Here is a 27,880-nt window from a genome sequence, read left to right as displayed (position 1 = left end):
TTTCTCTTTGCACTGAAGGGGCAGCACGTCCTTACTTTCCACAGAGCACTCCCAAAAGTTGTTCCCAAAAGCCCTGGCAAACAGCAAAGGCCTCTGAGAGCTTCGGCTGCAGCAGATGTGGCAGTTTCCCAAGAAACTGGAAAAAGGAATAAAAATATCACCCCGGGAGACTTGCCTGGAGGAAACCCCCCGGTGCCTGCACGGCCCGGGCAGCCTGCTCACCCTCAGCCATGTCGCTGTCAGGCAGCAGCTCTGCACTTGTAGGATTTGTGCCCACGGCTAGGTCAAGCCCTGAGCTGAAATGTGTTCTCCTCTGGAGCTGTGAAAGGGAAAACGTTTGTCTGAGGGGCAGCTGGGCCTGCTGCAGGCAGTGAGTGCGCTTGGGGAAAGGGAGAAGCTCTCCCCAGCTGCAGTCATGCAGGACACTGGGGGTTTGCAGCAAGGAGGTGCTCCTTTGGGTTCCCCCTTCCACAGCTGTCTTTGGGGTGGCCCCGTGCCCACCCCAGCCCCTTGGTGAGGACAGTTGCTCCCCGTCAGGCACAGCATGGATGCCGGGAAGCCCAGGACCCTCCACAGCCCCAGGCTTGCAGGGCTGAGGGATGGGTTCCTCTGCAGAAGAGCACAGCTGAAGGGTATAATGGCTATTTCACCATCCTATGATTTAAAACAATCTGAGTGAAACCAGTTACAAAAGACTAATTTTAGAGGAACCTTAGTCAATGAATTGCATCACCATGCAGTCCTTGGTTCACACAATGGCACTTTAGAAGAGGCTAATGCAAACATTTTTTATTTAGAATGTATTCATCATTATTTAAATATCAATACATCTTTGCAAGAGTTATCAAGAGTTCCCAGTACCAGGGGAAAATAAAACATAGCCACATGCTCAGCTATGTTCAGAGTTTTAGCAAGCCTCTCCATCTTGTAGCTGAACATGCAGGGTGGTATGTGTCAGCACATTAATAAATACAAAATAAAGCAAATGTTAAAAGAGATGCTTCTTTGTGGACCCCAAAGCACCTACTGGAGAACCACAGCCCTCCCCTGCCATACCAAAACCCCAGTGTGAAAACAGATGTCTAGACTGGGATGCAGAGTAAGGACTACACGGCTGTCAGAGAAGCAATTTCCAGCTAGAGGAAGGCCAAGGGGAGAGCATGATCGCCAACCCAGGAGCAGTAGCAAGGCCAGCATATTCCTCCTACCACCTTCAGGACAAAGTGAGTAATGCAATTACTCAATCACAAACTCAAATACATAGCATTTTATTTATTTATTTTTTTTCCTCAAATACTCCCAAGCAGGGCCTTTCCTCCTCAGCTGTTGTGGTAGTTAGTGGTCCTATCCCATCACAAACTGCTTCATACAAATCGGGGCAGGCAAACCTGAATCCAGATGGCACTCCCAGAGTTAGTAATATACAAGTGGCAGTCTGGGAGAAGGAACATGTTCCTGTTCTGCTCAGCTATGGTATCAGGATGGCGTTCTTAGTCTGGGAGCATAACAGATACAAATATGCTCGAAATAATGAACCGCCTGTAAAATAATAGCTCTGTACAGCCCTAGAAAAGATCCTTGGCCAGTTGCAACTAGGTGTTACAGAGAGAAAAGCAGCTGAGGGGAGACCTTTCATGCAGTTTGGGCTGTAATGACCACAGAAGGCTGTTTGCTAGTCTGAAAAGTTCTGGTCTCCAAGAAAGAGTAGGAGCTTCTCGCACGTCTGATCACTGTAATGCAGCACAGCCCGAGTCCTGAGCAAATACTACTGAAAGCCTAAATATCTGGGAGCTATACGAACAGCTAAGGACCAGACCAAGTCTTTTTCACTTAAGCTGTTGCTGGTTAGAAAGGGGAGATCTCAGTCCCCACCACTTCCCTTGGCTTCCCCTGCTCCTTGCTAGGTGTCACACTGCAACCTGGCAGGACTGGTCCCTTCGTGGTTAGTGCCGGGCTCAAGTGTGTGCCCCTTCCCTTCCCTACTGCTCCCGCCCTCCCGGGCTTGGTGCTCGTCAGGAACTGCGGGCACGCAATGATTTCGCCCAGCTTTCACGTCAGACTCCAGGGCTCCTACACAGGTGGAGTCAGAGGAGGGTTTGCTACACAAACTGAGCCTGGCTTGGGTTACAAATGCTGGCTGTTGCATGACATGGGACACAACTGGGACATTAGACAGCTACTGAAGACAGCTCTGTTGCTTCATGCCAATGAATGCTTTTGCTGCCAAATATTTCCTTGCCTGCCCAGCCCGCTCCTGGCCTTGCTGCAGGTTCAGGCACACTGAGAGATGATGTTGGAGTTGCAGTCTAAGGAGTGAGTGTGGGCTCTTTGGCAGCTTTCAGGCCCACAGCCAGCACCAGGTGGGCTGACCAAGTCCAGGTAGTAGGGAGACTTGAGGAAACGGCGGTAAGAATCCTTCTCCATGAGGGTGAATATTTTTCTCTGAGCCTCATCAAAACAGGAAAGCGTAGGCTCCAGCATATTGTGGCTCGTTTTCTCCCTTGTGCATGAATCCAGGTTCACCTGTGTGGGCCAAAGTGACAGCATAAGTAGAATCTGTCCCAGAAATAGAAATGATAAGGGAAAATCCAAGTGCCCCCTAACTCCACCGAATGTGCTTAATCTGTCCTTGATGGGCAGTGGTCTGAACTGTCTGACAGACACTCTGCAGCCTTCACAGAATCTGTGCAGCTGGATACCAATACATCTCTGCTGCCAGACAGACTGTCAGTGCAGACTGACACATATTCCTCTGGGTTGCAGCCAGACAGAAAACTCAAGCAATTTCATGGGAGCAGCTGGAACACTGGCAATCACAGTCCTCTTGGGCTTCTCCCATTCGAGCGTACATGTGTGGTGGCCACATAATTAAACACACTTTCTCTCTATCTAAGTTAAACATTAAAGCAATCAAAATGACACTATTTACTTGCTAAGTAGAAGAGAAGCAGCACCCTTCAACTCTTGTGACACTACCAAACTTCTACTTTCCTGTGCTTCTGACCTGTTTCAGGATTTAGGGTGATACCTATGCCCAAGCAATGTTCTGCATACACACCTCTTTTGTTGCCTGCACAGAGATGAACTCGTCATAGATCTTCCTGGCTTTGGGGCTGAGCTTGGCTGGCGACTTGGTCTTCTTGTACTCCTCACAACTGACCCAGAAATCGATGTTTTCCTCACTGTACTCAGATTTGAGAAAAGCACGGAAGGCAGCCAGTCCTCCTACAGATTGTTTAGAGGAAAAACAGAACAGGTAAGAGTGTTGGTCATACCTGTGAAACCCAGAGCCTCAGCAAACAGCAAGTCTGGATTCTCCTTGCCAGAGCTGAATAAACAAGTCCCCTGCCACTGGCAGCTGACAACAGCCCCTGCCTCCACAGCAATAGCTCATGCAAGCCAAAGGAGGCTGGGATTCATGCAGGCCCCACAGGGATGTCACACATGGGTCCTCAGCTGCCTCCTCCCACACTGTGACCTCCAGTGGCTCAGCCAGGACAACGCAAGCAACCCATGTGTTCCCGGGAGGCCCCGAGGAGACAGCTAGCACACGCTGCAGGCTCTCAGGCCATGGGAACAGCGTGAAGGAAACCTCAAGGACATCAGTGTAGTCTGGAACCGACAAGAAGACAAAGTCTCCCATGGGCTCAGCTTGCAAAAAGTTTCTCCACTTTTTGGCTCTTGTTTAACTCAATGTTAACTGCGTGCTGCAGTCTTGCCGCTCCTAAAATCGGCTTGCACAGGGCTAAAACAGTTGCCCTCACAAAAGGGACTGCTCAGCAGTAGGCCAAAGCCCCACTCATGATACAGCAGGATCGACCCTTGGATCTGAGAAACAGATCACCACCCTTCCCAAAGGAGCTACTGTGTGCTGTTAAAAGACAAAAGGTAAAATCCCATGCTTCCCCTGGGGACTGCGAAGCACACTGACTGCAGGAAAAACCCTCAACATCTCCAGCAGAAGCGCACGCTTTACTTACTGTCATGATGGATCAAGTTTTCCAAAGACTCTGCCCACTTTTTGACTTCCTCTTGGCTAATCCTAGCAGGACACAAAGAAACACAAAGAATTTTAAGTGCTTTAAAACCATTACCCCTTGTCCTGTCGCTACACTCCCTGCCAAAGAGTCTCTCCCCATGTTTCTCTTGTAGGATCTCAGATCCAACCTACAGAAATCCCAGTTTGCAATCTCCCTCACCAGCCATGGTCTGGAAGGGAATTTTCCTGTAAAAATTGTTGACTTTATGATTTTTTATGACTGGCTGCATCTGCTGCTCAGGCATGGACCTGGGATCACTTTTACAGGTCATATCAGTTAACTCCAAAGAGATGATTTCTTTAACCTGTCAGAGAAGCACTAGATACATGGAAAAGAGAAGAACCTGGTAAATATAAACCATGTTTGCACTTCCTGTGTTTGTTCCGCTCATCATACCAGCATATCCTAGGGCTGATCTAATCCAAGAGCATATCTTGGCCTTTGGAGTCCTCCTTGCAAAGGACATCTACTTGCAGCTCAGTGAGAGCTGTGATATCTGACAGGTCTGTTTTCTGTGCCGATACTTCTGTGTGGACCATTACACAAATCCAACTCAAAGAACCAGCGTGTCTGATACTGAAATGTATCAAGCTGTACTGGGTCTTGGGATAGTCTTATTCCCCTGTGCAGGAGAATGCAGGAGCCTTTCAATGTGCACATGCCTTCTGAATCACAGAAACGTTGGGAGAAAGAAATCTCTGGAAGTCTCTAGTCCCACCTTCTCCTTGGAAAGGGACTACCAGTACTTGAGGACTATTGACAGGCTGGATTCAAACACAAAGGCATTTGGGAGGTACTAAAAAGCAGCAGTAGAAATGCAAATGAGTTCAGCTCAGTGCGGGAGTAAACAACACATTGCAGCCAACCTTTGCTTAGCTACAAGGCAGCATCTGCTCTTACCTCTGGCTCGGAGATATTTTCTCCTTCTTGCCCTGGGAAGAGCTGTAGTCACAGGAGTCTGACTTCTGCAGCAAGACACCTAGGCGATGCTTCATGTCTTTGGCACTGAAAGAAACAATTCAGGAATGCCATGAAGGTAATGTATTACAACTCCCTCTGCAGCCTCCTCGCCCGCAGTAAGCTGGTTCAGCATTGTTCAGTCACACAAACGCAGGTCACAGCTAGCGATTCCAGTGCTGACTTCTCACTCCTCAGAGTGCATATTTCAGTTGCTAAACAAATACAGCAAAGTCAGAGAGTTCATTTTCCACCTTCAACAGCACAATCTTATTGCTGAGAAGGTCATCAGCCTGGAGGGAGGTCTGGCAAAGGCGGAGGAGCTGCTGTTTTACTGCTGTTCAGGTAAAATATTGTGATAGAAAGGTATTGCTGTTGGGTAAATGTGTCAGACACCACTCCTCCCTGAATTGAATTGCCCAGCTAAACGGTGTCTGGTTCTTAAATGCTTACTGATCCTTCCCTGCAGCCCTCGCCATCTCCCTCCTTGCCACCCGACCTGGCTATGCCAGCAGCGGGGCCATGCCAGGCCAACCCCACCAGGCAGCTGGTGTGACTCGGAGGGAAGGGAAGGGAAGGGAAGGGCAGGGCTAGGGGCAGGATCATGTGGTGAGACCAGGGGTGAGCCAGGAGCTTCGCCACAACCAGCCCACGCTGACTGCAAGTTGCTCCCTTGCCCTACGGCAAGCTCCTACAAGGATGCAAGCTTAATTTTGTTCTGCTATTCAGCATGCTCAGGACAACTGTTGGCTGAGTGCACAACCTAAATATACAGCTGGTATTGCCTTCAGCATCTCTATGGATTTTCTTTCAGTTTAAGGATGAGGGTGTAGGTAAACCAGCCTTGCTTGCTGAGGGGCACAAGCCCTGGCTTGCCTCAAGGTGTAATGATAGCATAAGCAGGAAATTTTTCTCCTCCTCTTCAGATCAGAGCCTAGAAAATAGCAGGGGAATGTGCTGTGGGGCCGAGCTGCAGTAGCTGCTCAGCCTGCCAGTCAGAGCACTGTCAGCATTCCTGGCCGTATCTTATCTCACTGCCTGCTTGTGCTCATAAAAGTCGTCTTAACTACTAGAGCAGTCAGCACTCTTTCAATGGCACAGGGTGAGAGTGAAAGAAACTCATAACTTCTCCCATGGAGAAGAGCGACCAGGGCAAACACCCCGGCATCTCTGGCAGTAACGGGATGCTTGGCAGTGCCCGACGGGCTGCCTCTCAGGGCGATGCTACCCGCCACCAGAATCGGAGCGCTCCGGTCTGCAGGAAGGAGGCAGCAGAAGGAAACAAGACACTGCTGCTTGCAGCACGTCCTGCAGCTTTCTAAGACATGGAGATTCTCTGGGGATTCCTGGACAGAGGTGGTTAATAGATGTGCACTTCATTTCTTTACATTTTTGCTATATTTCTTCCTGTCAATGTTTCCTTCAAACTGGGGGAGGAGGGTGTCAGTATTTGTTTTCAAAGCCAGCATGGGAAGCTTCTTCCCCCAGATGAGAGCAGGGTGAATCTCAGCTTGTACTTTCCCAGCCCTCCACCATTGCTCAGCAACTGGGACAAAGCTCGAGGAGCTTGCTGTGGCCGCTCTGCAGGCACAGGCTGTGGGGCAGGTCGTGCTGCCGAGGGCCTGCCCAGGGTGCACAGACAGCTCTGCCAGCACAGAGATGCCTGGATGGTGCCGCACACTGGGGGGCATGGCCCCACACTGGCCCCCAAGTCATGTATGTGGCGGTACAGCCTGACCCCACACCAGCCCCGCACTGGCTGGGTCTCTGGTCCTGCCATGCTCAGCTCCTGCATTTGGGCTGGGTTTTGAGGGACGACCCTCAGTTTTTGTGGAATCTGGTCTGCCTCGCTTCCTCCTCAAAGAAATCAAGACAAGAAAATTCACCAGAGAAAAAGGGTTCAAAGGAGAAAGGGGTGCAAAGCTTGCAGCAGAAGCAGCTGACAGGAATATCAAGATGTGACAGTGCTGTGAGCTGCTTGTTTTGCTGATAGGGAGGACGGGTTTAGAGTCCCCATTGTTCACTACAAAACCTTTATGCAATTCTGTTTCTGACTAACAGAAAAAAGCTTGTAAACAAACATTTGTATTTAATCTTACAAAAGAATCAGAGCCAAAACTGCCACTTATATTTCAGACACGACGTGCAATAAACCCCTGTATCGTCAGACTAACGAGCCCGTAACAGATGCTCAGAAATAAACGGTACCTTTTTAAGCAAGTGGCTGGCAGTGCAGCGAGTCCCTTGCACATCTTGCTCCCAAGGCTGGTTCTGTATTCCAGGAAAAAATAACAACGCAGGAGGCGGCAGAGGCTGCGTGCAGGTCCTTGGCCGGCTGCAGGATTCAGTCTGCTCTCTGAGCCAGCTGCTCCAGCTCTGCTGTGTTTTATAGCCTAGCCCAGCCAGCCCAGCAGCACTCGGTGACCCAGTCAGCAGCCAGCACAGCAGCAGCAACCGTCCCCCTTCTGCCCACCCAAGAGGAAGAGGCTGACGTATAAGCTGAGACAAAGGGCTGAGTGGGATTGAAAACCTTACCAGAAATGAAGCTCGGTGTCTGGCTGCAGAGGTGGATTCTTTTAAAAGGACGGAAAAAGCTCCAGGGGCTTTCCCCTATTGCAAAAGGTGGAATGGTGCAGATGAAAGGTGGGGGAGATTTCAGAGGGGCACAGACAGTAAAAAGGGTCAGAGAATCAGTTCTGAGAAGTGTGGTGAGCTTTGTCAGCTCCTCTTTTCATTTTCCTATTTAAATCAACCTAGGGAAAATAAGGGACAAGAATTTTAAGCACAAAATGTTCACATAATCTCAACAAATGCAGAAACTGGAGCTCCAAGGAAACAAGAATGTAAATTCGCTAGGGAACTACACAGGCAGATAAAGCTGTCCTATTCTAGTCTAGAGGCATGTGGATATGTGCCTTTGGTGAGGCTGAAAGAAAAGGTCTGTGGGGCACATGACTACTGAAATACAAAATGAGTTAGCATGTCCCAGCACATTTATATGTAAGGACAGCTCACACACGTGCAGGAAGAAAAGACAGGAGGTTGAGAACATGACTACCTTAGATACATGGATACCACTAGTACTTTACTTCTCCATTTGCACTTAGTCCAAAGCCAGGCCTTGGTACTCAGGAGTATCTGGGTACCCAAGGGAAGATGATTCATTAAAACAATAGGAATAATGGTGTCTCCTCAGAGAGGACTTTCTGGCAGTGTTGAGGCTACTATGTGCTAATGGACGAACCCATGAAACACTTGGTTATGGGGATGTTTGGCGGTGACTGCACTGCCTGACTCTGGTTAGTCCCAAAGGAGAGCAGAATTGACTCCAGCTATGCTGTTTATCCTCAGTCCTAGCAGGGCGCAGAAGGCAGATGCAGGCTGAAAGCACTCCTCTGAAGAGAGGGAATTGGCTGATATTTATTGAGTTGCTGCTCAGCACAGCCTGTACCATCATAAGAGGGTATCATGCGCCATCATGCACAAAGTCTGCTCCTGATGTAAAACAAAGAAGCTTCAGTTTAGCAGCAGGCTGTCTGCCCATGTTACCCACTGTTGGGATCCCTCTTCCCAGAAACCTTTAAATACTTTGCCCATAACCTGCAAAAATTTCAGGGTGAGTTTTTCTCTCCCGTGCCTACAGCCAGCAGCATGGAAGACCCAAATGCTGGATGAGTTTACCTGCCTTGGCATACTGCATCCCCTCAGTTCATTAACTGTGCCGAAAGGCAATGCTCTAATAAACTTTAAAATGCTTTTGTACTAATGTGACTATCTTGTTGCTAGACCTGGAGTTTGCAGTTCCTGCACTCTTTGGACTAAAAGTTAGCTCTAGCGCAGGGCACTGTAAAACCTGAGCTGAATGGAACTGTAGGAAGTGACTGAACACTGCCAGAGTTGGTGCCAAAGCTCTCTGATGTCTCCTGTTTGGGGAGAAGAGACACCAAAGAGCAGAATTAGCCAAGGAGAAAATTCTTAATTAATTAAGCAAATTAAATAATTAATTATTTTTTATCTCACACTTGTAAGATACTAGTGCTGTTGGTATGAGACTTTAGCTCCTGGCTCAGGAAGCTGCCAACAGGCTGTTTGCTCGCTAGAACGGAACATGTGTGCAAAACACAGAAATTCTGCATTTTCTCTGCAATTTGGTGTGCTCAGGAATGTTGGAATCTCACACTTCTCTGTGGATTGTAAGCACATTGGCTGCGCAGTTCTACAGACACTCAAAGGAATGATGGTGTTGTCAGCATGAACTCACCTGCTGGATACCCCAATTTCTGTGTGAGAAGGCTGTGAGAATAATAAGAATTTTCTAACACTGCTCTCTCAATGGACAGCAATTAAGAATTAAGCCATTTGCAATTAAGACCATCCTCCCAGGACTTGGTATGCAGACTCCCAGAACTGCAGCATTTGAAATTTTGACTTTTCCAGTTCATCAACACACATTTGTTCAGTCTATTCCCCCTGTGAGGAGTTTGGGTTTGTATACTGCTTCTCCTCTAAGCTGTGCTCCCCAGCTGTTGCAGTTTAATATCATCTTAGCCGCTCCAGCTGGTACCCAGTGAAAAATAGCCCCTTCCATCTCTTACTCCTACCCTTGATACGCAGGCCTCTTCTCCCAGGGCACAGGCAGAGCTGTATTTAACACCAAAATCTCCTTCCTGCACGTTAGGAAAGCAGCAGCTCAGGCCAGTGCTTATGTCTGCCATGTAACCTCTGGCTCGTTTCACCTGTGGGCAGAGAATTATGGAGAAATCAGCAGTGAGGATGGGCTGTGGGTGTGCAAGGCTGGGGGCGCGGGGCTCCCCGGCCAATATGTCCCTGACAAATACTGCTGCGGCCTTGAAACATCACGCAGTCAAAAGAGGGAAAAAAAACTGAAGAGCATGAAGTAAATGCCAAGAAATTCCTCACAGTGGCCTGGGAGATGCAGCTAGAGACAGAGACATTAAACAGAGCTTTCCCCCTCATCCCCATTGCTAGGGAACAGTTCACACACATGCTCGCCCGCCCCCAAGCACACATACAAGTGCGTGTGGGATCCGTCCCTCGGCTCACAGCCGCCGGCCGTGGGAGGAGGCAGGGAGCACGAGGAGCGCTATTTCGGTGGTCATTGCCCAGAGACAAGCTACTACAGGCTGTTGCCCTCCTGCTAGCACAAGGCTCTCTCACCTCGGTCCCTTCCCATCTCAGAGCAGCGCGCTGTGGGGTAGAGGAGCACGCAGGGGTGATGGCCGCCTCGTGTCACTGGAATCAGAGAAGGCCATGACACGGGTGTTGTGAGGACGTGCTGCTGGGAAAGAGCCTCTCCTGCTGCTGCTGCCTTCTTCCCTGGGCATTTGGGTCTTCCCGTCTTGGTCTGAGTTGGCATGAATCAGCATATATCTGTGCATGACCCTGCAGGCAGCCGTATGTCCTGTCCTGGGGCTCTGCTGTGGCCTGACCTCTAAAAGGTACATAAAGGCCGAGTTTGCCTCCAGTGGGTCCCCTGGCCAGCAGAGGGATTCCCAAAAATGGCATTCCACAGCGCAGGGAGGAAATAATTCTTTCCCATGTCTCTGCAATGCACTGCCTGACTTCACACATGACCAGTGCCACGAACCTCGCAACAGGCCCAGAGGCAGCCTCTGAAGGGAAAGCGTCTGTTCCCAAATTAGCCCTGACACGAGGGGTGGGTGACTCACCGTGCTGCCACATGGGTAACTCGCTGCTCACACACAGAGCTTCTGCAAGCATGTGTATGTATCTCCAGGCTGACCCAGTCACCTTTTTGCTTTCCTTGTCTAAGGTAAGACGAACTTTAAAGGCAAAGCAGCTTTGGTTTGTTGTTGCAGCTCCTTGCTGAGCCTGCTCCTCTGTGAAGTGATGCTCTGTAGATGCTAGCATATTCAAGAAGCAGGTCACCTAACCCCATCTTCGCATAGTTTCTACAACCAAACACACAACTCAGACAATTTTCCCATGCTCTCAGGTATTTTCTACTTGCATATGCATCTACATTAGCAGATTTTTGTCACTTCTAAGTGCCTGTAAATTCCTAATCCTTTGTATTTTGACTTCAACCCTCAGCTTTGGGTTTGCCTTCTTATGTTACTACACTAAGAAAGCTGAGAAAAATCAGAAGAAAATATTTAACCTTGAATCAGAGGAAGAATTTTGTTTAGCCCAAATGGACTTTCTTCTCCTGGTTGGGGTTTGCTAATGAAATAGTTTTTTTTGGTCTGACTATTGTTCTTGTTTCTGGGCATCAGACAATAGAAAAAGCTCCAATTTGAGTAATTTGCCTTCCAGTTTCCCACATCTCTCTCTCATCATCCATTTTGATTAACAGCCCCTTAAACATTTCCTCTTAATTGCTAAGAATGTTTTGAATAACACTGGACCACAAACCAAGCCAACATGTGCCTATTCACTGATGCTTTCCTAATACTAGAAACACTTTGAAATGTTTCATTTACCCAACTTTAGTCCATTTAATATGGATTTTATGATATTTTAACCCAAATATTGACAGCAAGTCAGATTCATTTATAAATCATTCACCACCACAAATGCCTCTGAAAAGCATCATTAGGTTTGTTGGAAAAAGTCTATTTTTCCATTAAATTATGTCAGCTGGTATCAATTATATCACCTCCTTTTCAAATGAGCCTGCTCTCATCCATACTAATAGTGTTCCTGCACTTATCAAAATGTTAATAGCTTTATGACTATATAGCTTACCACCTTGTATGGCTTTCCTATGGTCTCTTTTTATGCTAAAATGTATTAAAAATGACCATTCTTGGTCCTGAGAGCTCTTTGGCCTATTCCTCCAAGAATCTTAGTGCAGCCCCCAGGCAGGCACACACTTGCTGTATGCTCACTGAATGCAGCTTACTGGGAAATCCCCTAACGAGACAGGAGCAGTGATGGACAATATCAGCACATGAGCTAAAAGACAGTGGTTTATGTACCCCTCACTTGGGGACCCCTCACTCGTGGGCTGACCGCTTCACCTGAAAGTGCCCTAAGGTACGGGGAGGAGGCGGCAGAAAGTGAGGCAGGAGGAGGGTGGATGCGTCAGAAATTTAGAGCATCAACTCCTTTACGTAGTGTACAGCTGAAACACTCCTCGTTCCTTCTGCGCCTTAGCAACCCAGCTGTGCAGGGACTTCTTTTCCACAGCTTTAAAAAGCCCAACTTTTAAATGTGGCTGAGGTATCTTCTGCCTAGACAATTACTAAAAGATGTGAAGTTACAGGCTGCAAGGCTAAATCTTTCATAGATGCAGATCTAGATAGAGCTGTCTTAACCTTGTGTGGACCTTTCTTCCTCCCTTCTCTTATCTTTCCAGCGGCAGCTGAGCAGGATTAGAGCTGCCACTGCACAAAGGCCCATGCCAGGGAACAAAGGCTACAGCTTTGTTCAGGAGGGCAAAGCCCAGGGGACGTTTTATCAGTGGGGTCATGGCTCAGCATCCAAAGCATGTTGCTTACTGCTCTGGTCACAGTTTAGTTGGTTAATGCTCTGAGCCTGCTCACAAAAGGCAGCTTGGAAGCAGGGAGCACCTGTCAGTGCCTGCCTCAAGGGTATGCCGGTTATTTAAAAGGTGATGTCTGACAAGTCCGCGGGTGGGGTTGCAGAACACCATGATTGCAGGCTAAAGAAACACAAAAGCAAAGACAAGCACCTGCAGCAGAGAAAGAGCATCCATACAAAAGCACTGCGTGATGCCAGCCTGATGTGGCCCCAGCCTGGAGGGCAATTCTAAAAGGTGCCAGGTATTAAATGGATCTGTCAGCCCCGAGGCGTGCTCCTCCCAGACTGCCGGGCAGCTAGCTGAGAAATCACAAAAAGGAAGCAGTAAAATGAGATTGCACTGAAAAAACCAGCTGATCCCAGCCTGAAGTTCTTTGACCTGCGGCTTGGAGGTGAATCAGACAGAATGAAACCACAAGTAGTAAGCACACACAGTAGCACAAACGTGGAATTACAACGCTGGGAAAATGTCACTTGCTGCAGAGGCTGACTGCACAGAAAGGCATACAGTACATAACAGACAAGTAAAGACTACTGGAAAACAATCACTGCTCAGTGAGCTCTGTTTTGCCAGGACCTCTTGCTGTTCAAAATGTATGTTACAGCAGACTGTAAATCCAAGCAGACCTTAACTCACTGTGCCACAGAAAAAAAACTGAGACGGGGCTGGGAGCAGCTACCTGTGGCACATGGTGCTCAGCCATGCCCAGCAGCTGATGCTCACGGCTCCACGCTGAGTGACAACATTTAATGCTTCCTCATTTAGAAATGCCTGCTTTTTGCAAAGAAGAAACAAATGGTCCTGTTGTTATACTTCATCCTTCTGAACTTCTCAGCAGAATGCATGTGGCTGAGATCTTTCTGTCTCTTCTGAAACAGCGTTTGCCCATCTGCTACTCTGCGTGCTGACTGGATGCTAAGGATGGCAGTTCCTGGCTCAGCTGGCAGGACTCCTGCAACCTGACGTCCCAAGGCACACGTGCACTTTGGCGTTTCACCTGGAAATCAGTTTTACCACAGGAAGAAAAATAAGGGCTTTGCACCTGTTTTGAATCAAGCCTCAAGCACCAATAACTGGCTCTTCTAACACAGGATTGCTCAGAAACTTCCACAGGGTACGGTCTCTAAATGAAGTGATTAAAATATAAATAAATTAAGAGATGCCAGGAAGAAATGCAGTTTCCACAGCAGTGCCTTGGCACTCGTGGCCAAGAGCAGTCCACGTGCCTAGTGATATTAAAACAAGCCTTCCTCTGTCCCTTGCTTGATGCCTGCACTGCTTTACCACCACTGGGTGGGAGCTCTCACGTCTTGCAGATACTGGAGTCAATGCCAGGCCTTGTCCAGAGGAATAATGGAGCTGAGGGTGCAGGACCAGAGGCTTTGGCAGCACTAAGGCAAGTGTGAGTGCCAGCAATGCCCTGCCACCCCAGAGGGACCACTGCAGGATGCCACACTGCCAGTGACTGGAGGAGACAAGCCCAGAGCACTTCCCTAGGGCTGGGGCATCACAGAGCTGCCCAGGTTCAGGAGGAAGCCAGGGAGGGAGGTCTGCTGGGAGTGCAACAAGCTCTTCATGTAAAGCAAGGTGCAGTGCAGACAAAAAACAACCGACTAATCATGCTGGGACTGTCAGGGATCAATATCCCTCTGGACTATCGCTGCAGAGACAAGCTAGCTCTAAAGACCAGCATGGCTCCGAAGGGAGTTGTGCTGTTCAGCATTATTATGGTATAAATTGACTGCTATCATGTACAAAGCGCTCAATATTCCGTAAGCATGGAGTGTTTATCTTATTTGTGCATCACTGGAAATTGCAAGCCTCTGGTGAGGGCAGCACTGACATATCGTGTTTCCTTGTTTTTTGCCTTTTTTTTTTTTAAACACTGCTGCAGTTCCAGACAGTCCAGCTAAACTTCACCCACAAAATTCTCACGTGAGATGGTGATCCTTGCTCAGGCAATTTCAAGGGCCAGCCCCACATGGAAAGGATTGCCAGACACAGACTTGGGCTTGTTACGGAGAAGCACCAGATGCCCAAAAAACAGCAAAACCTCCCCGGGCATTGCTAGTTCTCTCCCTCTGTCACTGAAAAAGTCTCACACCACAATCACACCATGCTCTGCATTCATATCCACTCTGTGAGACATGTCCTACCTCATCCCATCAGCAGCCCCCAGCAGTATATATGGAACCCTCCTTTGTCATAGGAGCACCAATGTCTTGGGGTGGCTATGGAGGTAAGGCCACGCTGAGGAACAGGACCATTTTGGCCATGCTGGCCAAAAAGGGGAAAGACTGGGGTCATGAGAGCTGGAAAGGAGGAGAGCAGGAGGGAGAAAAGTCGTCAGTGACGTACAGAGGGGGCAGGAGGCTGTGTGAGAAGCCCTAGAGATGAGCCGTGGGAAGGAGGAGGATGCATCCCATGGCATCTGGACAAGATGATCCTTGGGAACACTGTCTGACAGCCAGGGATCTCCTGGGAGACTCAGCTGTGTCCGGAGGGAGCACATGCACGTGCTGAGCAGCCTCACTGCCCTGCAAGGGAGGCTGCAGAGCTGAAGCCAGTGCCCCGGGGCTTTGGGGCAGTGTGGTGGGACCTCTGGAAGAGCTGTGCTGGGCACAGGCCTCCTGCACCAGCCTTCTGCTCGGCAACATCTCCAATTGTCTCTATTATCTCGTGCTTGAGATCCATAATGGAGAATCACTTATGTTCTCTCTGACTAAGAGCAGCTAAAAATAGCACTAATATAACAAGGATGAGAGATGAATTTACAAAGTGGAGCAAGAAAGCCCAGAAGCCCCTCACAGTCATTACATGCTCCCACAGCTCTCGGCTGTGCTTGTCAACAGTAAATGCACTTGCTGTTTGTTAGGGAAAGAAGGAAATTGCCTAAGACAGCGCCATATGCCTGGGAGGCTTCATGGTGGAGTGATTTCTTTCTGTCTCTTCTCCTTTCAGCACTCCTCAGTGTTATCTACCTTGCAACCCCGCGTTCTTCAACCCCCCGGCACCCTTCCTACCACAATACGTGGGGCTCAGCTGCCAGCAGGTATGCACAGAACATCTGGTAAGGCATCACAGCGAGCCTTGCGCTGGGAGAGAGCAGACTGATAATCTGCCATTTTCCAAATCATCGAGAAGCTACAAAGAAGCATTTTTTCCTTGTCAGAGGCAGACACTGCCCAAAACATGCATGGCCTTTTCAGGCTAACCCTCAGCTAGGGTGTTGCAATTTCCGCCCTGTGGGGACGGCCTGTCCCCTCTGTTGTGGGCTCATTAGCAGCTCAGGCTTCGAATAAGCTCTATGGATTTGTTCTATTTTTAAATACTTTTTGATAAATGAAAAGCAGAAGCCTCGGAAGAGGAATCGGCCAAGAGCTCAGGCTACCAAATGAGCTGAATCCCTGGTGCCCACAGTCCTTCGGATGGTGTGACAGGTGCTACTCGTTGCACAGTGTCTCAGCTTCAGAAAGGGAACATAGAAACAAACCGACTTGCACCCCACCACACCAGCCGCCTAAACACCTCTCCTAAACTGCAGGAGCTCCGAGCTTAAGCCTTATCTTTACAAAAAGGTCATTTTCCCTCACAAGTTCAGCCCTTTGAATCCAAGGGCCAGGGTGACGCCCCTATCTGGTGCTCCTACCTGTCTCGCACCCATGCTGGGTCTGATCACACTCTGCTCTGCATAGTGCTGTGCAGACACTAGGCAGTCCCTGCCCCACTGTGAGGCTAATGCAAAGGAAGTGGCTAATTTAAACTCTCTGAATTGTTCTGGAGACTTTTGGGGGTGCTTACCTCTCCTATTCTAACAGATAGGGGCTCCAGGGAAGCTATCCTGCAGTCGGAGCCGCTTTCAGAGTGACAAGCAGCTGATGCAAAGCAGGATCAAAGGCAGTTTGGGGAAAATAACTTGGCTAGAGGGAGGCCTGGCTCACTCCCCCGTAGCCACAATAAAACATCTGATGTCTCCCTTCTCTGCACTTCATCACGTTCCTGCTGCCTCTGTGATTCATATTATGCAACTGATTGACTTTGCAAGATATGAGAACAAAGTGTCTCCTCGCCCTGTTCCCTGATGCGCATTAAGTGTGTTAGATTGGAAGGCCGAAGCAGAAATCAAAACAAGCCCTCGAGCCTGGTTTCTCTGCTAATCACTGGTGCTCATACACTTGTTACGCTGAGGGACTCAGCATAACAGCAATCTAAAGGCGACATCCTGGGCATGCTTTCATTGTTCTGCGGAGCCGCTGTGTTGCAGCTTCCCCGTGTGCTGTGGCACTTTCTGTATTGAGCAAAACTGTCTTCCAATAGGATTTTTCTCCTTGAGGGTTAATGAGCATCTCTTGAAGCAGCCTCTGATCAACTAGATATGAAGGACGTTAGCCAGGTGACACAGAGGCCAGCTGGCAAGACAGCTGCACCCCTATCACAAAACGTCACGGAGAAAGGATTGCAACCAAGGGCATCCCCTGCTCAAGCAGTGCCATAACCTCTGAAGGCATGGCTCAAAGTATATCTCATGAAAGCTCAGCTTGCTCCTGCTGAAGATCTTACTCCCTAGGGTCATCGTATTTCAGTTTAGTATCTGCTGCCCAGCGCCACATGCCCAGGGTTGGGCTGTCAAAGGGACTTCACACCACGATGCTCGTAATAAGACGGAGCAGGCACTGTCAGCAGATGACACCCACATCACGTACCTTCATAGGCAGGGTACATCAACACGACAGCACTGAGCTTAACAGAGTTACTCCAGTGCATGAAATCTGGTGTTGACAGGAGAGGTTTTTGCTTCTGTTTTTTTCCATTTTCCTGTATCCAGCTGCGGAGTGCCTTTATATATGGCTCCTGGATAATAGAGGCTGAATCCTGCTGTGCTGCTTTACTGCTTTTTAAACTCTGTAATATATGTGCACTTGGTCCAAAACCCATCAGTCCAGTAGGGGAGACAGGCTGGGCTCTGTCAGCAGCAGAAACCAAAGTGGGCTCAAATTTTAAAGACATTAGCTCTAAAATGCAGTTTGTCTTTGTTCTGCATGAGTCACACAAGGTAATGTGCAGCAGAGGCTGGAAGGGGAACGGAAACAGCTCTAAGAGGGGAACGATTTTTTTCTTCAGTTTACTTTTCGTGTAGTCTAGAGTTGTTCATGAGTTGTTCCTTCAGTCCATAACAATATCTGCTTGATATCACAAGAAAGCAGTAACCTACCCTGAAACCCAAACTGACCAGCAGTACATGCTCTGGTGTTATTATACAGGGATATGGAAGTTATTCTCAACCGATTTTTATCCAGCTGCTACTGTATTTTCAAGAAACCTGTTTTAGTACTGGTGCAGAAACAATTTATCTCAAGCATCCTCCATGGATGAACTACCTGGTCCAATTAACCAGAGTTTACAACTCAGTGGAGCAAACACTTTCTTCAGCACCAAGCCCGTCAGATCAGACCTCCAAAGGGCTTGAGTGGAGACATACCCCCTTCCTAATCAGTCCAGAATCTTCAAACATTCAGCCAAGGAAAAGCAGTGCTGAATGCTAGAAGCCATAGAAATGCTGAATGCTGAGCCACATACAGGGCTCAGAAGCAGTGTAAATAGAGGCATGGCGGTGAGAAAAAGCACAGAGAATGGCAATGTGAGCAGTCCAGCACAGGGAGTGAAGGGAGGAAGAGCAGCGTGTGCTATCCACACACGCAGTCTGCTGAAGGTCAGTGCAGGAAGAACGGACGACATGGCTAAACTGATCCAGTTTTTACCAGGAGGAAAAAAGCCATTGGCCTGGGACCACTACGCACTGAGGAACAGGACTAGGACTACACAGCCAAAAGCCTCAGTAAGCAGTGACAACAGGGGCAGTGCAAGGGACAGCAGGTAGCTTGGAAATCGTGACAGCTGGGGAGAAAAACAGAGGCAGCTGGGATGCAGCAGCAGAGTGAAAGGCTTGCAAGACCAACACGAAAGATGACAGACTGCAGGAGAGGAGCAGCAGAGATCAAACAAACAACAACAACAACAAAAAAGACCTGGACGTATGGTCTGGAGAACAGCAAAGACTGAGGCAGCCCAGTGCTGTTGGAGAAATGGGATGGAAAAGGTTTCTGAAGGCTGGGAACGGTGCTGGAGGTGCAGAAAACCAGGCTTGTCAGCTTGAAGCTATAAACAGCATCCTTCTCGCTACAAACAACATGGGCTAAACTCTTCAGATCTGAGAATGATTTAGGACAGTAGATGTAGGTTAGAGGACCTCTGGGTGCTGTAGAAAGCTACTCCTGGTTAGCTACAGTCTGCTCATACAGTTCAGCTGCAGGCAAGGTGATAGTGTTTTTTTTTGTCATTGTTGTTTTTAAACAAAACCTTTAACAACCAGTTGATTTTATGTACACAGAATCCCTCTCTTATAGACTCTTTTACTCAGACTCTCACACTCACTTACCCACAAGCACCACAACGTGAGTGTCCAAGGGGCTGGATGAGATCAGCCACACACGACACAAAGTCATCAGTTGTTATGGAGTGGTTATTTGCCTCAATAATGCCAACTTCAGCTTCCATAAATTCTAGGCCAGGCTGCAGCCCATCATCCATTTCTTCTGGTTACAACATGTCTGTTTTTCTGGTGGCCTGTCAGGAAAAGGAATGGTACGTGTTATGCTGCAAACTCATTGTCATCCTCTGGGCAGGATGTAAGGTCTTCTGCTGATGAGACCTTATCACCTGTCTGCACTGTGACCTTATCAGGATTTTTGGTCCTGCCATAAATACATTCTCCAGTTTTACAACCAGGAATGGCATCCCAGGAACAGGGTCCTGGGAGTGGTGCTCTTCACTATCAGTACTGGCCATCCTTTTAATCCTCATTCAGTTATTTCTCCCAGTGTTTACACACGGTTCCATTCAGATTTCACTTCAACCTTAATTTCTGTCACAAATCTCTTGCACATGTTTATGTGGGATAATCAATATGTTCTGCCTTAGACATTCAGCAAGAGGTTCCAAGATGGTATTGCTCTTCAAGAAGGCTGTAGACTAGCTGGAGAGAGTCCAGAACAAAAATCGATAAGGAAAGATGAAAGAATGAGAATTTGTTCCATCTAGATGTGAGCAGATGTGAAGGACACTGGTTAATAATACATGAAGTACCTAAATGCCATGTCCATAAAAGGCTGCAGTTGCAAGGACGAAGATGATGAACTGTTCACCATGTCCATGCTGGTTAGGACAAGAAATGTTTGTCCTGAATTACAGCAAGGAAGGATTAGATGGTAGACGAGATTTTCTAGCTGTAAGATCACGAAGTACTGGACTGGATCAACTGGGGAAGGGCTTGTAACAACCACTTAGAAAAGGTCCTATGACAAACGTGCTTTGTTTCTCTCCACCTTGGAACTAGGCAAGGCCCTGGATAATAAAGCTCTCCGCATTCCTTCAGCTTGGGGTTATTCAAGAGGTGATAAAACAGAAGTCTAAAGTCCAGCTTCAACACCCACATGCAGGATTTTTGGCTAAATATTGGATACACTGCATGTCTTACTCCTAAAGATCCTGCCTGGCTGCCTCAGAGACAAACACCCAACTGCTGTTGAACAGCAGGAACCCACTGGTTCTGGGCAACTTGTCTTCAACATGGAAGATGCAGACGCCCTTCACAATCCAGAACATTTTATTTGTACCAGACTTTGCTGCTGCAGTAAACCACACTTGCCTGCATCATCAAACCTACCAGCAGTCAGGTAACTCTCCAGCTGCAAACACTGTAAAGTCCACTGTCAGAGCCTCTCTGCAGAAGCCATGCTGGCCCAGGCACATTGGGAAAACTTTAGATATGATATTCCATTCATAAAAAAGACATTGTCTCTAACACTTCATGCCTGTGTTCCCACCTCCCGACCTCCTCCTTTTTTTTTTTTTTTCTTGAGCTGGATAGATTTCCAGGCACTCTGCAACCTTGGGGAAATATAATCCAATTTTCTGGCTGGAGAAAGCAGCTCATAGTGACCAGTCCCAAGGGAAAAGATGATATCAGTGTTTCTGAGTTTCCAGTTAATTGTGTTTACTGAAGAATACATAACATTAGAATGCCTTGAGCCTTGGCCAGGTTTGTAAAAGTAAATAAAGCCAATTCCAATCTAATGTTAGAAAACTGACCCTTGAATTATTTCTGAGCTCACTTCTTCCAGCAGCTAGAACAAACCCTGATGTGTACTATGTGAAATAAGGAGCATCAGACCCATATCTTATTATTTTAGCAAATAAACGTGTCCTTCAGAAGAGCGGAGACAAGACAGGAAAACAGCTCCTTCCTCCTAGAGTTTGTCTGGTGTCCCCTCTACAGCTCACCATGTTTCCAGTCACCTTCTCCAGAGAACCCCCTACAAAACATGATGTGTCCAGGTGCAGCAGGAGCAGAGTTGCTCCCCAGAGAAGGACTGGCCAGGAGCTGAGGATGACCAGACTGTGCCTTCAGCTGAGAGGCACCATCCCACAAGGCCTGGGCAGAGCAGGCAGCACAGAGAGCTACTAAGAGCCCATCCACAGCTCCAGGGACAGATTGAGGCAGGTGACAACCAGGGAGCCCTATCAGGAACGACAGGGGAGGGGGTTGAAGATAGGCCTACCTACACGATAGCTCAGGAGAAGATTAAAGCCCATGTCCTGAGTTTAAATATAGCTCCTGGTCCAAGGCCCAGGTGATGGTGGTTGGTGCAACCAAGAGGAAATAATGCCCGCAGAACCCTGACACTGTATCTGCTGTCTGAGCCTGCTCCTTGGATGGACAGAGCTGTCTTGGACCTCCCCTTGAAGAACTATGCAGTGCTGTCTGTCCCAGGGAGGAAGACAACCAAGTTCCACTCTGATCCTTCCCTGTCTCCTTGCTTTACCTTTTTGCTTTCTTCCTGACCATGGGGTGTCAGCTGGGGTCCTACTGATTCCTCCTGTGCTCTACAAAAACATCTTGTAAATTGCTCACAGCAATCGTAATACAGCCATTTCTGCCCAGTAGAGTCCCATTAGCCAGCAGCTCTCTCTTTAGTCTCTAATGATTCAAACCACAAAGCCATTTGTCATGCTATATCTTCCTTCCCAGTGAGTAAAAGTCAATTAGCGTTTTCAGTTTTGCTCTGAAATAGCCCTGGCTCCGTCTTGCTTCTTCATGCTACCAGGAAACCTTCTACAATAATGACTTGTTTGGTTGTCCAGTGCTGTTAAAACTCTCATCTCTGTGTATCAAACACTTTAAGCAGGAGGGACATTGTACGTGCTTAGCTTCATCCCTACGCAGCAATGGATCTACACATTTGCTTAAATTTCATGAAGGTCAATCACAGGTGTTTTTGAACCACAGCCTGAGAGAAAAAGCTTGAGAAGTGCACACTTTGTATGTGTATACCTTAGGTCTCCTTTAGCAATGGCTGTCAGTCAGCTGCTGGTAATGGTTCCGATTTCTCAGCAAGACTATTATATGATGTCCAAACTTCATTCTGCCAGTACAATGTGACACAGGTTTTGTTGAGATGTTGCCTCTACGTCTGCTCCTAAAATAAAACAATCTCATTTTTCTTTAAGGTTTTTGTCGCTTGCATTTCTCTGTGGGCATCCCATACTGAATCTCTTAGCAATCCTTCTCTGGGCTGGTTTGCATGGAAGGAATAGTTCCTCCTGGGCAGTTCGTACTGTATCACCTGCTTCAAATAAGCCATGGAATAATTCCTGGCCTTTGATTTCCATGGCATCTGTTCTGGTACTTCATGGTGTAAAATGTGTGCAGCGCCCTGACCTTGAGTGCTCCAGTGAGTATGTTCTCCAGCATCCACTTCTCATGACTGTGTGGAACTTGTCTTGGGAAGTCAAAACAGGAGGCACAAATGCAGTCTGAGTCAGTTTTTAGGAGAACAGCCGCTGTTTAGATGGGACCGAACATGTGCACAGTGAATTGTTTGTGAGGATTTTGCTCATCTCTGATTCAGCCTAGGAAGCAGCTAGCAAAAACCACCCAGCCTGGCTTCAGGCCCAGCTCACACAATTAGAAAAGTATTAGTTGAACTTAATAGGAAAATCAACATTAAGCAGATAGGAGCTGGTGCAGTTGTTAAAGACAATGTAGTGTTTTTCCCTGGCAGAAGCCCAGGCTAATGGAGGGCTTCCAGCATCCAGAGCAGCCTCCAAATGAAGGCTTAATTGGCCTCTAAAGCCACTCATATAATTACAAACACTTGTAATGAAACATGAAAAATACAAGAGACCAGGACTGTGACTCGGAGGGAAGAAATGATCTCATCTGTCTCAGGAAATAAATCAAAGCTCTTTTACCTTTTTCCTTATGTTTAACCTTCTTTCCAGCTCCTGTCTAGTCTGCAGACTCCACTCTGGTGCTCGTTTCCACGACAGTGCTGAGACCAAGGCGAAATCTTACTGCTTCCTGAAATCAGAAGCACAGAACTAAACTAATGCTTTTCCCTAGCAGCTGGGGACACCTTTCCACTCTCCCACTCTTGGTGCAGGTGCTTGGACATGGGGTGAATGCTAGAATGGACTTAGACTGCCCACTGCTGGTATGCTTGGCACAAACCTGTCAGCTGCAAAACATCTGCTTGGGTGAACGTTTTATATTTTGATTCTGTCCAACTTTAGCTAAATGACCCTCCACAATTTCTGTTTGACAGGAAGAACAGAACACAGTGTTTGTGTAGCTGCTCCCTGAAACATGCATCTCTGTCAATTACTCAAGTACAGCAGCAGCAGCTGTAGCACCTGGTCCTAGCAGATCCAGGTACTTCCCCCCTCTGGCCCCCTACCAGGGACCTGCTGCTCCTGCAAAGCGTGTCCCAGAGCAAACTGGGAAGGAATCCGAGGTAGGATTCCCTCCGTTGCTCTTCTGCATTGAGACAAAGATCAATGAAATTTGTGCCATTTGGTGCTCTACAAGTTTCTGGTTCACTGAGGACGACTCGATGGGTTGTTTGTGCTAGGACAGACTCCTAAGTCCTTCTGTGAGTTCAGGGTCTCAGAGTAACAGAGGCTAGAAGGGAGTCAGGAGCCATCTAGCCCAACATTCACACAAAGCAAGGATAGCTTTGACATTTTCTCTGCATCCTTTCTACAAATCAGATGGCATCAAGTCCAACTGAAAGGCAAATCAAACCAGGCTTGCTAGGGAGGGCCTAGAAGTTTTTTAACTTACATCAAGAAGGATTTCTTTCTACAGATACCAGAAAGACAGTTGTAACAGCACCACACCCAGCCTCATCCAGTCAGTCATGCCATCACCCTGGCTAATTAGCCCACTCAAAACTTTGCAAGACCACAGCTATATTACTTTTTTTTTTTTTTTTTTTTTTTTTTTTTTTTTTTTTAAGTGTCAGTTCAAATGACATCAGATCCTTCTTCTTTTTCAATGTTGGTCATTCAGGCTAGGGACAGGAGCTGTGTGCATCTGTCACCCGTGTCTCTGTTCCCAGAACTCACAGCTGCTAAGGCAGGAGGGAAAAAACAAAATAACAACAAAGCAGGAGAAAAAACCCAGTCTCTCCTAAGGAAAGGGAAGGCATGGCACAGGGACTACCACCCCAGCCAGGACAGCAAGAAAGCAATGGCTAGTTGGGTGCCTGCCATGGGGTAGATACACACCATCGAGCACCACTTTTGTTTGGGTTGGTTTCCACCAGCCACTTGTGCCTTGAAGGCTCACTTCTCTACATGCACCTTGGTCTTCTGGCCTCATCCCTGTGTCTCTTGATCAGGGAAGCTCTGGTGCTCATTTCTGGTGTGTCTACACATGCCCAACACAGTGTCCAGACAAAGCCGCTGAGTCCTTGCTGGTGGGGATGAGGCAAGAAATTTCCATTTTCTCCAATAAACTAACTTTGGCTGGACTTATTCAGTATTCAGCCTTCTGTTATCTCTGTGGCATCCAGCTGCAATTAAACACATTGAGGCTTGAGCCTCGGTCAGTGGAGGACCATTTGTTTCATGTGACTAATGTTTGTCAGAAGCTTCTGTCCAAGAGTTTAAATCCTGCGTGAGCCAGACTGCGTCAAGAAATACCATAGGACAGTCTCACATCTAGCACTCGTGATCTTACAGTGCACCAGCTAGTCTGCTGAAGTATTCAAGCAAGCGGTGAGCATCCTATCCCACCTAGAAAGATGGTGGTTAATGTAAACTACAGCTTCCCTGGCACAGTCTGGGCACAGGCAATCCCAAAGTCACACATTTTTCCTTGCTTGTACTAGCTTTTGTATCCTTTTACAGCTTAAAATGCTAAAACGTGATCAACTCATGTTTAGCTAGAGCAAGACCTGGCATGAGCTTAGCTGTTCTCAAGTGATGATAAGCAGAAGGTTCAGATAAAGAAGCCACCTTAAAAGAAGGATGCTTTGCAGGAGCCTGAGTGAGACTTGAGACAGGCTCACCTGCGTGCAAGAGGTTTTCCTCCACTTTCTGTAGGCTCAAGCCTGGGGTTTTCCTTTGAAGTTCCTGCTCTGGCTCTGCTCCAAGGAGTGGGCTGGGGTTCCTTGTTTTCAGCTCTGCTCAGATAACCATCACAGTCAATCTGGCTAAATGAATACAGAATGGCAAGCACAGAGGTGAAGCAGTGACAAATGTTTCTTCAGCAGCCATAAAAGGACTCCAGCTCACAGTCCATCTGTTTTTTGCAGGTGAGATTATGCAGGTTCCTGCACGCACTCAGTTACTAGAAAATGACCCCAGGTGCAAACATCAAGAGCGGTTTGTGTGTTTTGCCACGTCTGCACAGCCCTGCCTTGAAAGCAGCAGAAACAAAAAATAACTAGCGTGCATACCCTCAGCTCAACCATGGATTTCTTACTGATGGAGCTGTCATTGGGAGAGGGTGACCAGGAAACCTGTGCTCTGTCTCCTGGCTCTAGATACTGGAGATTCACCAGAAGCAACAATGCGCAGGCTGGGCAGGACTTAGGTAAGAGCATCCTGGCAATTCTCAGCAGGGACAAAAGGTTTCACTGATACCCAAGGATTTTTCCTGAGGTCTCTGGGCATGGCCATATGTCAAGCTGAGAGCTTGAAGCCTGACAAACAGTCATCACAAGGCCCGCACACCATACAGGCCGCTCCACTGTCCCTCAGGAGACAGAGCTGGGCCTGCTCGTTTTCCTGCCATGCTCAGGTGCGGCAGGGCTGTCCGGGCTGCCATTTTTTCCTGTAGCACACTGGGAGATGGAATCTCAGTGCCCAGCAGAGCTCTCACAGCCCTTCCTGTCAGCAGAAAAGTGGCTGCTCTGCCAAGGCTGCTACTGCTGTGGCCCTGCATTGTACTGCTGCCCACAAAATGAGATGGTGGCCATAGGGACTCTCCCTATCCCAGGGCCTGCTGCCCCCCTCCTGAGGCCTTTCCTGGAAAAAAAAACCATCTCCTCTCATTGGAGTACTTTCTAGGCAAAATATTAGCAAAAGATCAGACTAAATGTTTGACTTTAGGCATTAAAAACATATTTCTCTGTATATTGCTACTGCTGTTAAAACAAAAAACCCTCTGCTGGGATACGTCAGGCAAATCTCAGCATTATATATGAATACAAGGAAGGAAAGTGCCTGCTGCAGAATGCACACAGCACTCACAGGTTGCTTAGACTTGAACAAAAACACTGCCATCCATGCAAGGCTGTCCTGTCCCGTTTTTGAAGGGGAAAGGACGTGTCACAATTTTTCCAACAGAGGGAGCACCGTAGCCATTGCACTGCCTGCCCCTCTGAGGTGCCTTGTTTTATCACTGGAAGTTCTGGACCCCCGTACAGCTATTCTTACCTTTCTTCCAGGGGAGGTTTATCATCATTGGCAGGATCGAGGCTTAATTCGGTCACCAGAAAGCAAAGACATTAAACTTGGAGACCATTCTGGAAAAAAAAAAAAAAAAAGTCAGCCTCAGTGACAATCTATAAAGTTAGAATGTGAAAGGCACTTGTGGATCAAGCAAAGCAATCTGAAGATCTTCACTATGAATTACAAGAAAAAAAAAGAAAAAAGAAAAAAAAAAGGCTTGTGGTCACTGTGAATTGAAATGGAAATTATTTCATACATACCACGAGGACAAGCTTTACACTATCAGTTTCCATCATCAAGCAATTTGGGCTGATTTGCAACAAATGAAACGTAACATTTCTATTATACTCACTGGCTCCAGAAATGCTGAAATTATTAAATACATTTATCAAATTGACAGGGTAACCTGATAAATGATCACCTGTTTTTCCTCAACAGAGAGACTAGAATAGCTTGCTTCCTGGTACGCATACTGAAAGTGCAAATATCACATTTTCTTCATTTTGAGGAAGTATTTTTGGCAAGCTTTGCAAAACTTATTTTTGTAATTACAGTTATTCTAGCTGTGACAGGGAAGAGAAAGACAGGACCAACAGACTGTAGCAGATGAGAATTGGGTTTAGAAGTTGGTATTGAAGTAAAAGGTTGCCATGGTCAACATTTGGAAAAGTCATGGACTGTGTCAAATCAAAATGGTAATAGTGAAGCACACCGTGATGTGGGCTAAAAGCCAGACAGTGCCGAAATGGCACGTTCATTTGTCATGAGCAGAACAGCAAGGGGTGACAGTGAGGAATCCATAAAATCCATACAGCTGCATTGAATCCAGAATGAAGAGGTGGGTTCAGTTCTTTCCTTTGTTGCTGCTCACTTCTCCTGCATACCAAAACATCTCAGATTTTACCCAGATGACCATCTCCAACCCGACTTAGCAAGTTCATCAGATAAAATTTCTTGCATGGCTGAAATGAAACATAAACATAAGTACTTTACGAGAGCAGAGTTTTATCTGTACTGTGCCCAAAGCTTTTCTAAGCCTAGTTAAGATTGTAGCCCTCTGCATATTACTGTATTGAGTAACGAGATTTTTTTGAGGATTCTTGCAAATCTGAAGAAGAAATTGGCTGGCAGTTTTGGGAAAGCTGGTGTTACCCTGATGTTTGATAGCTGAAGAATTTTGTTGCAAATTCTGGTATTAACTAGGAAGAGGAGATACTATGACTGGCTGGTGAACAGTGACAATGAGCGTCCCTGCCTTGAAGCCAGCCTCCTCACCATAGATGATTTATAACAGATTAGGAGGAGGAAACTACTACTGCAGAACCTTTATCATCTAGGAGATAAAACTGCACCAATTTACATTTTAGAATACAGCTTTTCTTAATCCTCAAATAATAGTTGAACCCTCCTGAAAAATTCCCCAGTCATTCTGAAGATTTGATAACCATTGAAATTTCACCTGGAATGATTTTTAAGTTGTATCTAATTTTAGTGGTGAGCTTCCTTTGTGTAATGGCTGAGGAGAAAAAATCAAAGTAACTGGTAGCTTTAAAAT

At 47.3% G+C, this 27,880-nt stretch overlaps 1 protein-coding gene across 1 annotated transcript; it reads right to left on the bottom strand.

The window, feature by feature from the left end:
- Window positions 1-97: 97 nt before the first annotated feature.
- RGS4 (regulator of G protein signaling 4) lies at window positions 98-27,282 on the bottom strand. Its single transcript, XM_040564685.1, has 10 exons — window positions 27,138-27,282; window positions 26,311-26,399; window positions 22,837-22,945; window positions 18,962-19,149; window positions 9,599-9,733; window positions 7,206-8,920; window positions 4,941-5,045; window positions 3,981-4,042; window positions 3,059-3,225; window positions 98-2,523 (listed from the first exon to the last, which is right to left on the bottom strand). Exons 6-10 carry the CDS (start codon window positions 7,247-7,249, stop codon window positions 2,272-2,274), a joined length of 630 nt encoding a protein of 209 aa, XP_040420619.1. The 5' UTR covers window positions 7,250-8,920; window positions 9,599-9,733; window positions 18,962-19,149; window positions 22,837-22,945; window positions 26,311-26,399; window positions 27,138-27,282; the 3' UTR covers window positions 98-2,271.
- Window positions 27,283-27,880: the final 598 nt, after the last annotated feature.

The sequence above is a fragment of the Cygnus olor genome, chromosome 8 (genome assembly GCF_009769625.2).
Source record: "Cygnus olor isolate bCygOlo1 chromosome 8, bCygOlo1.pri.v2, whole genome shotgun sequence".
Lineage (NCBI taxonomy): Eukaryota > Metazoa > Chordata > Aves > Anseriformes > Anatidae > Cygnus > Cygnus olor.
Note: the sequence above shows the minus strand (reverse complement) of the source record. Positions and strands in the feature narration are given on the sequence as shown.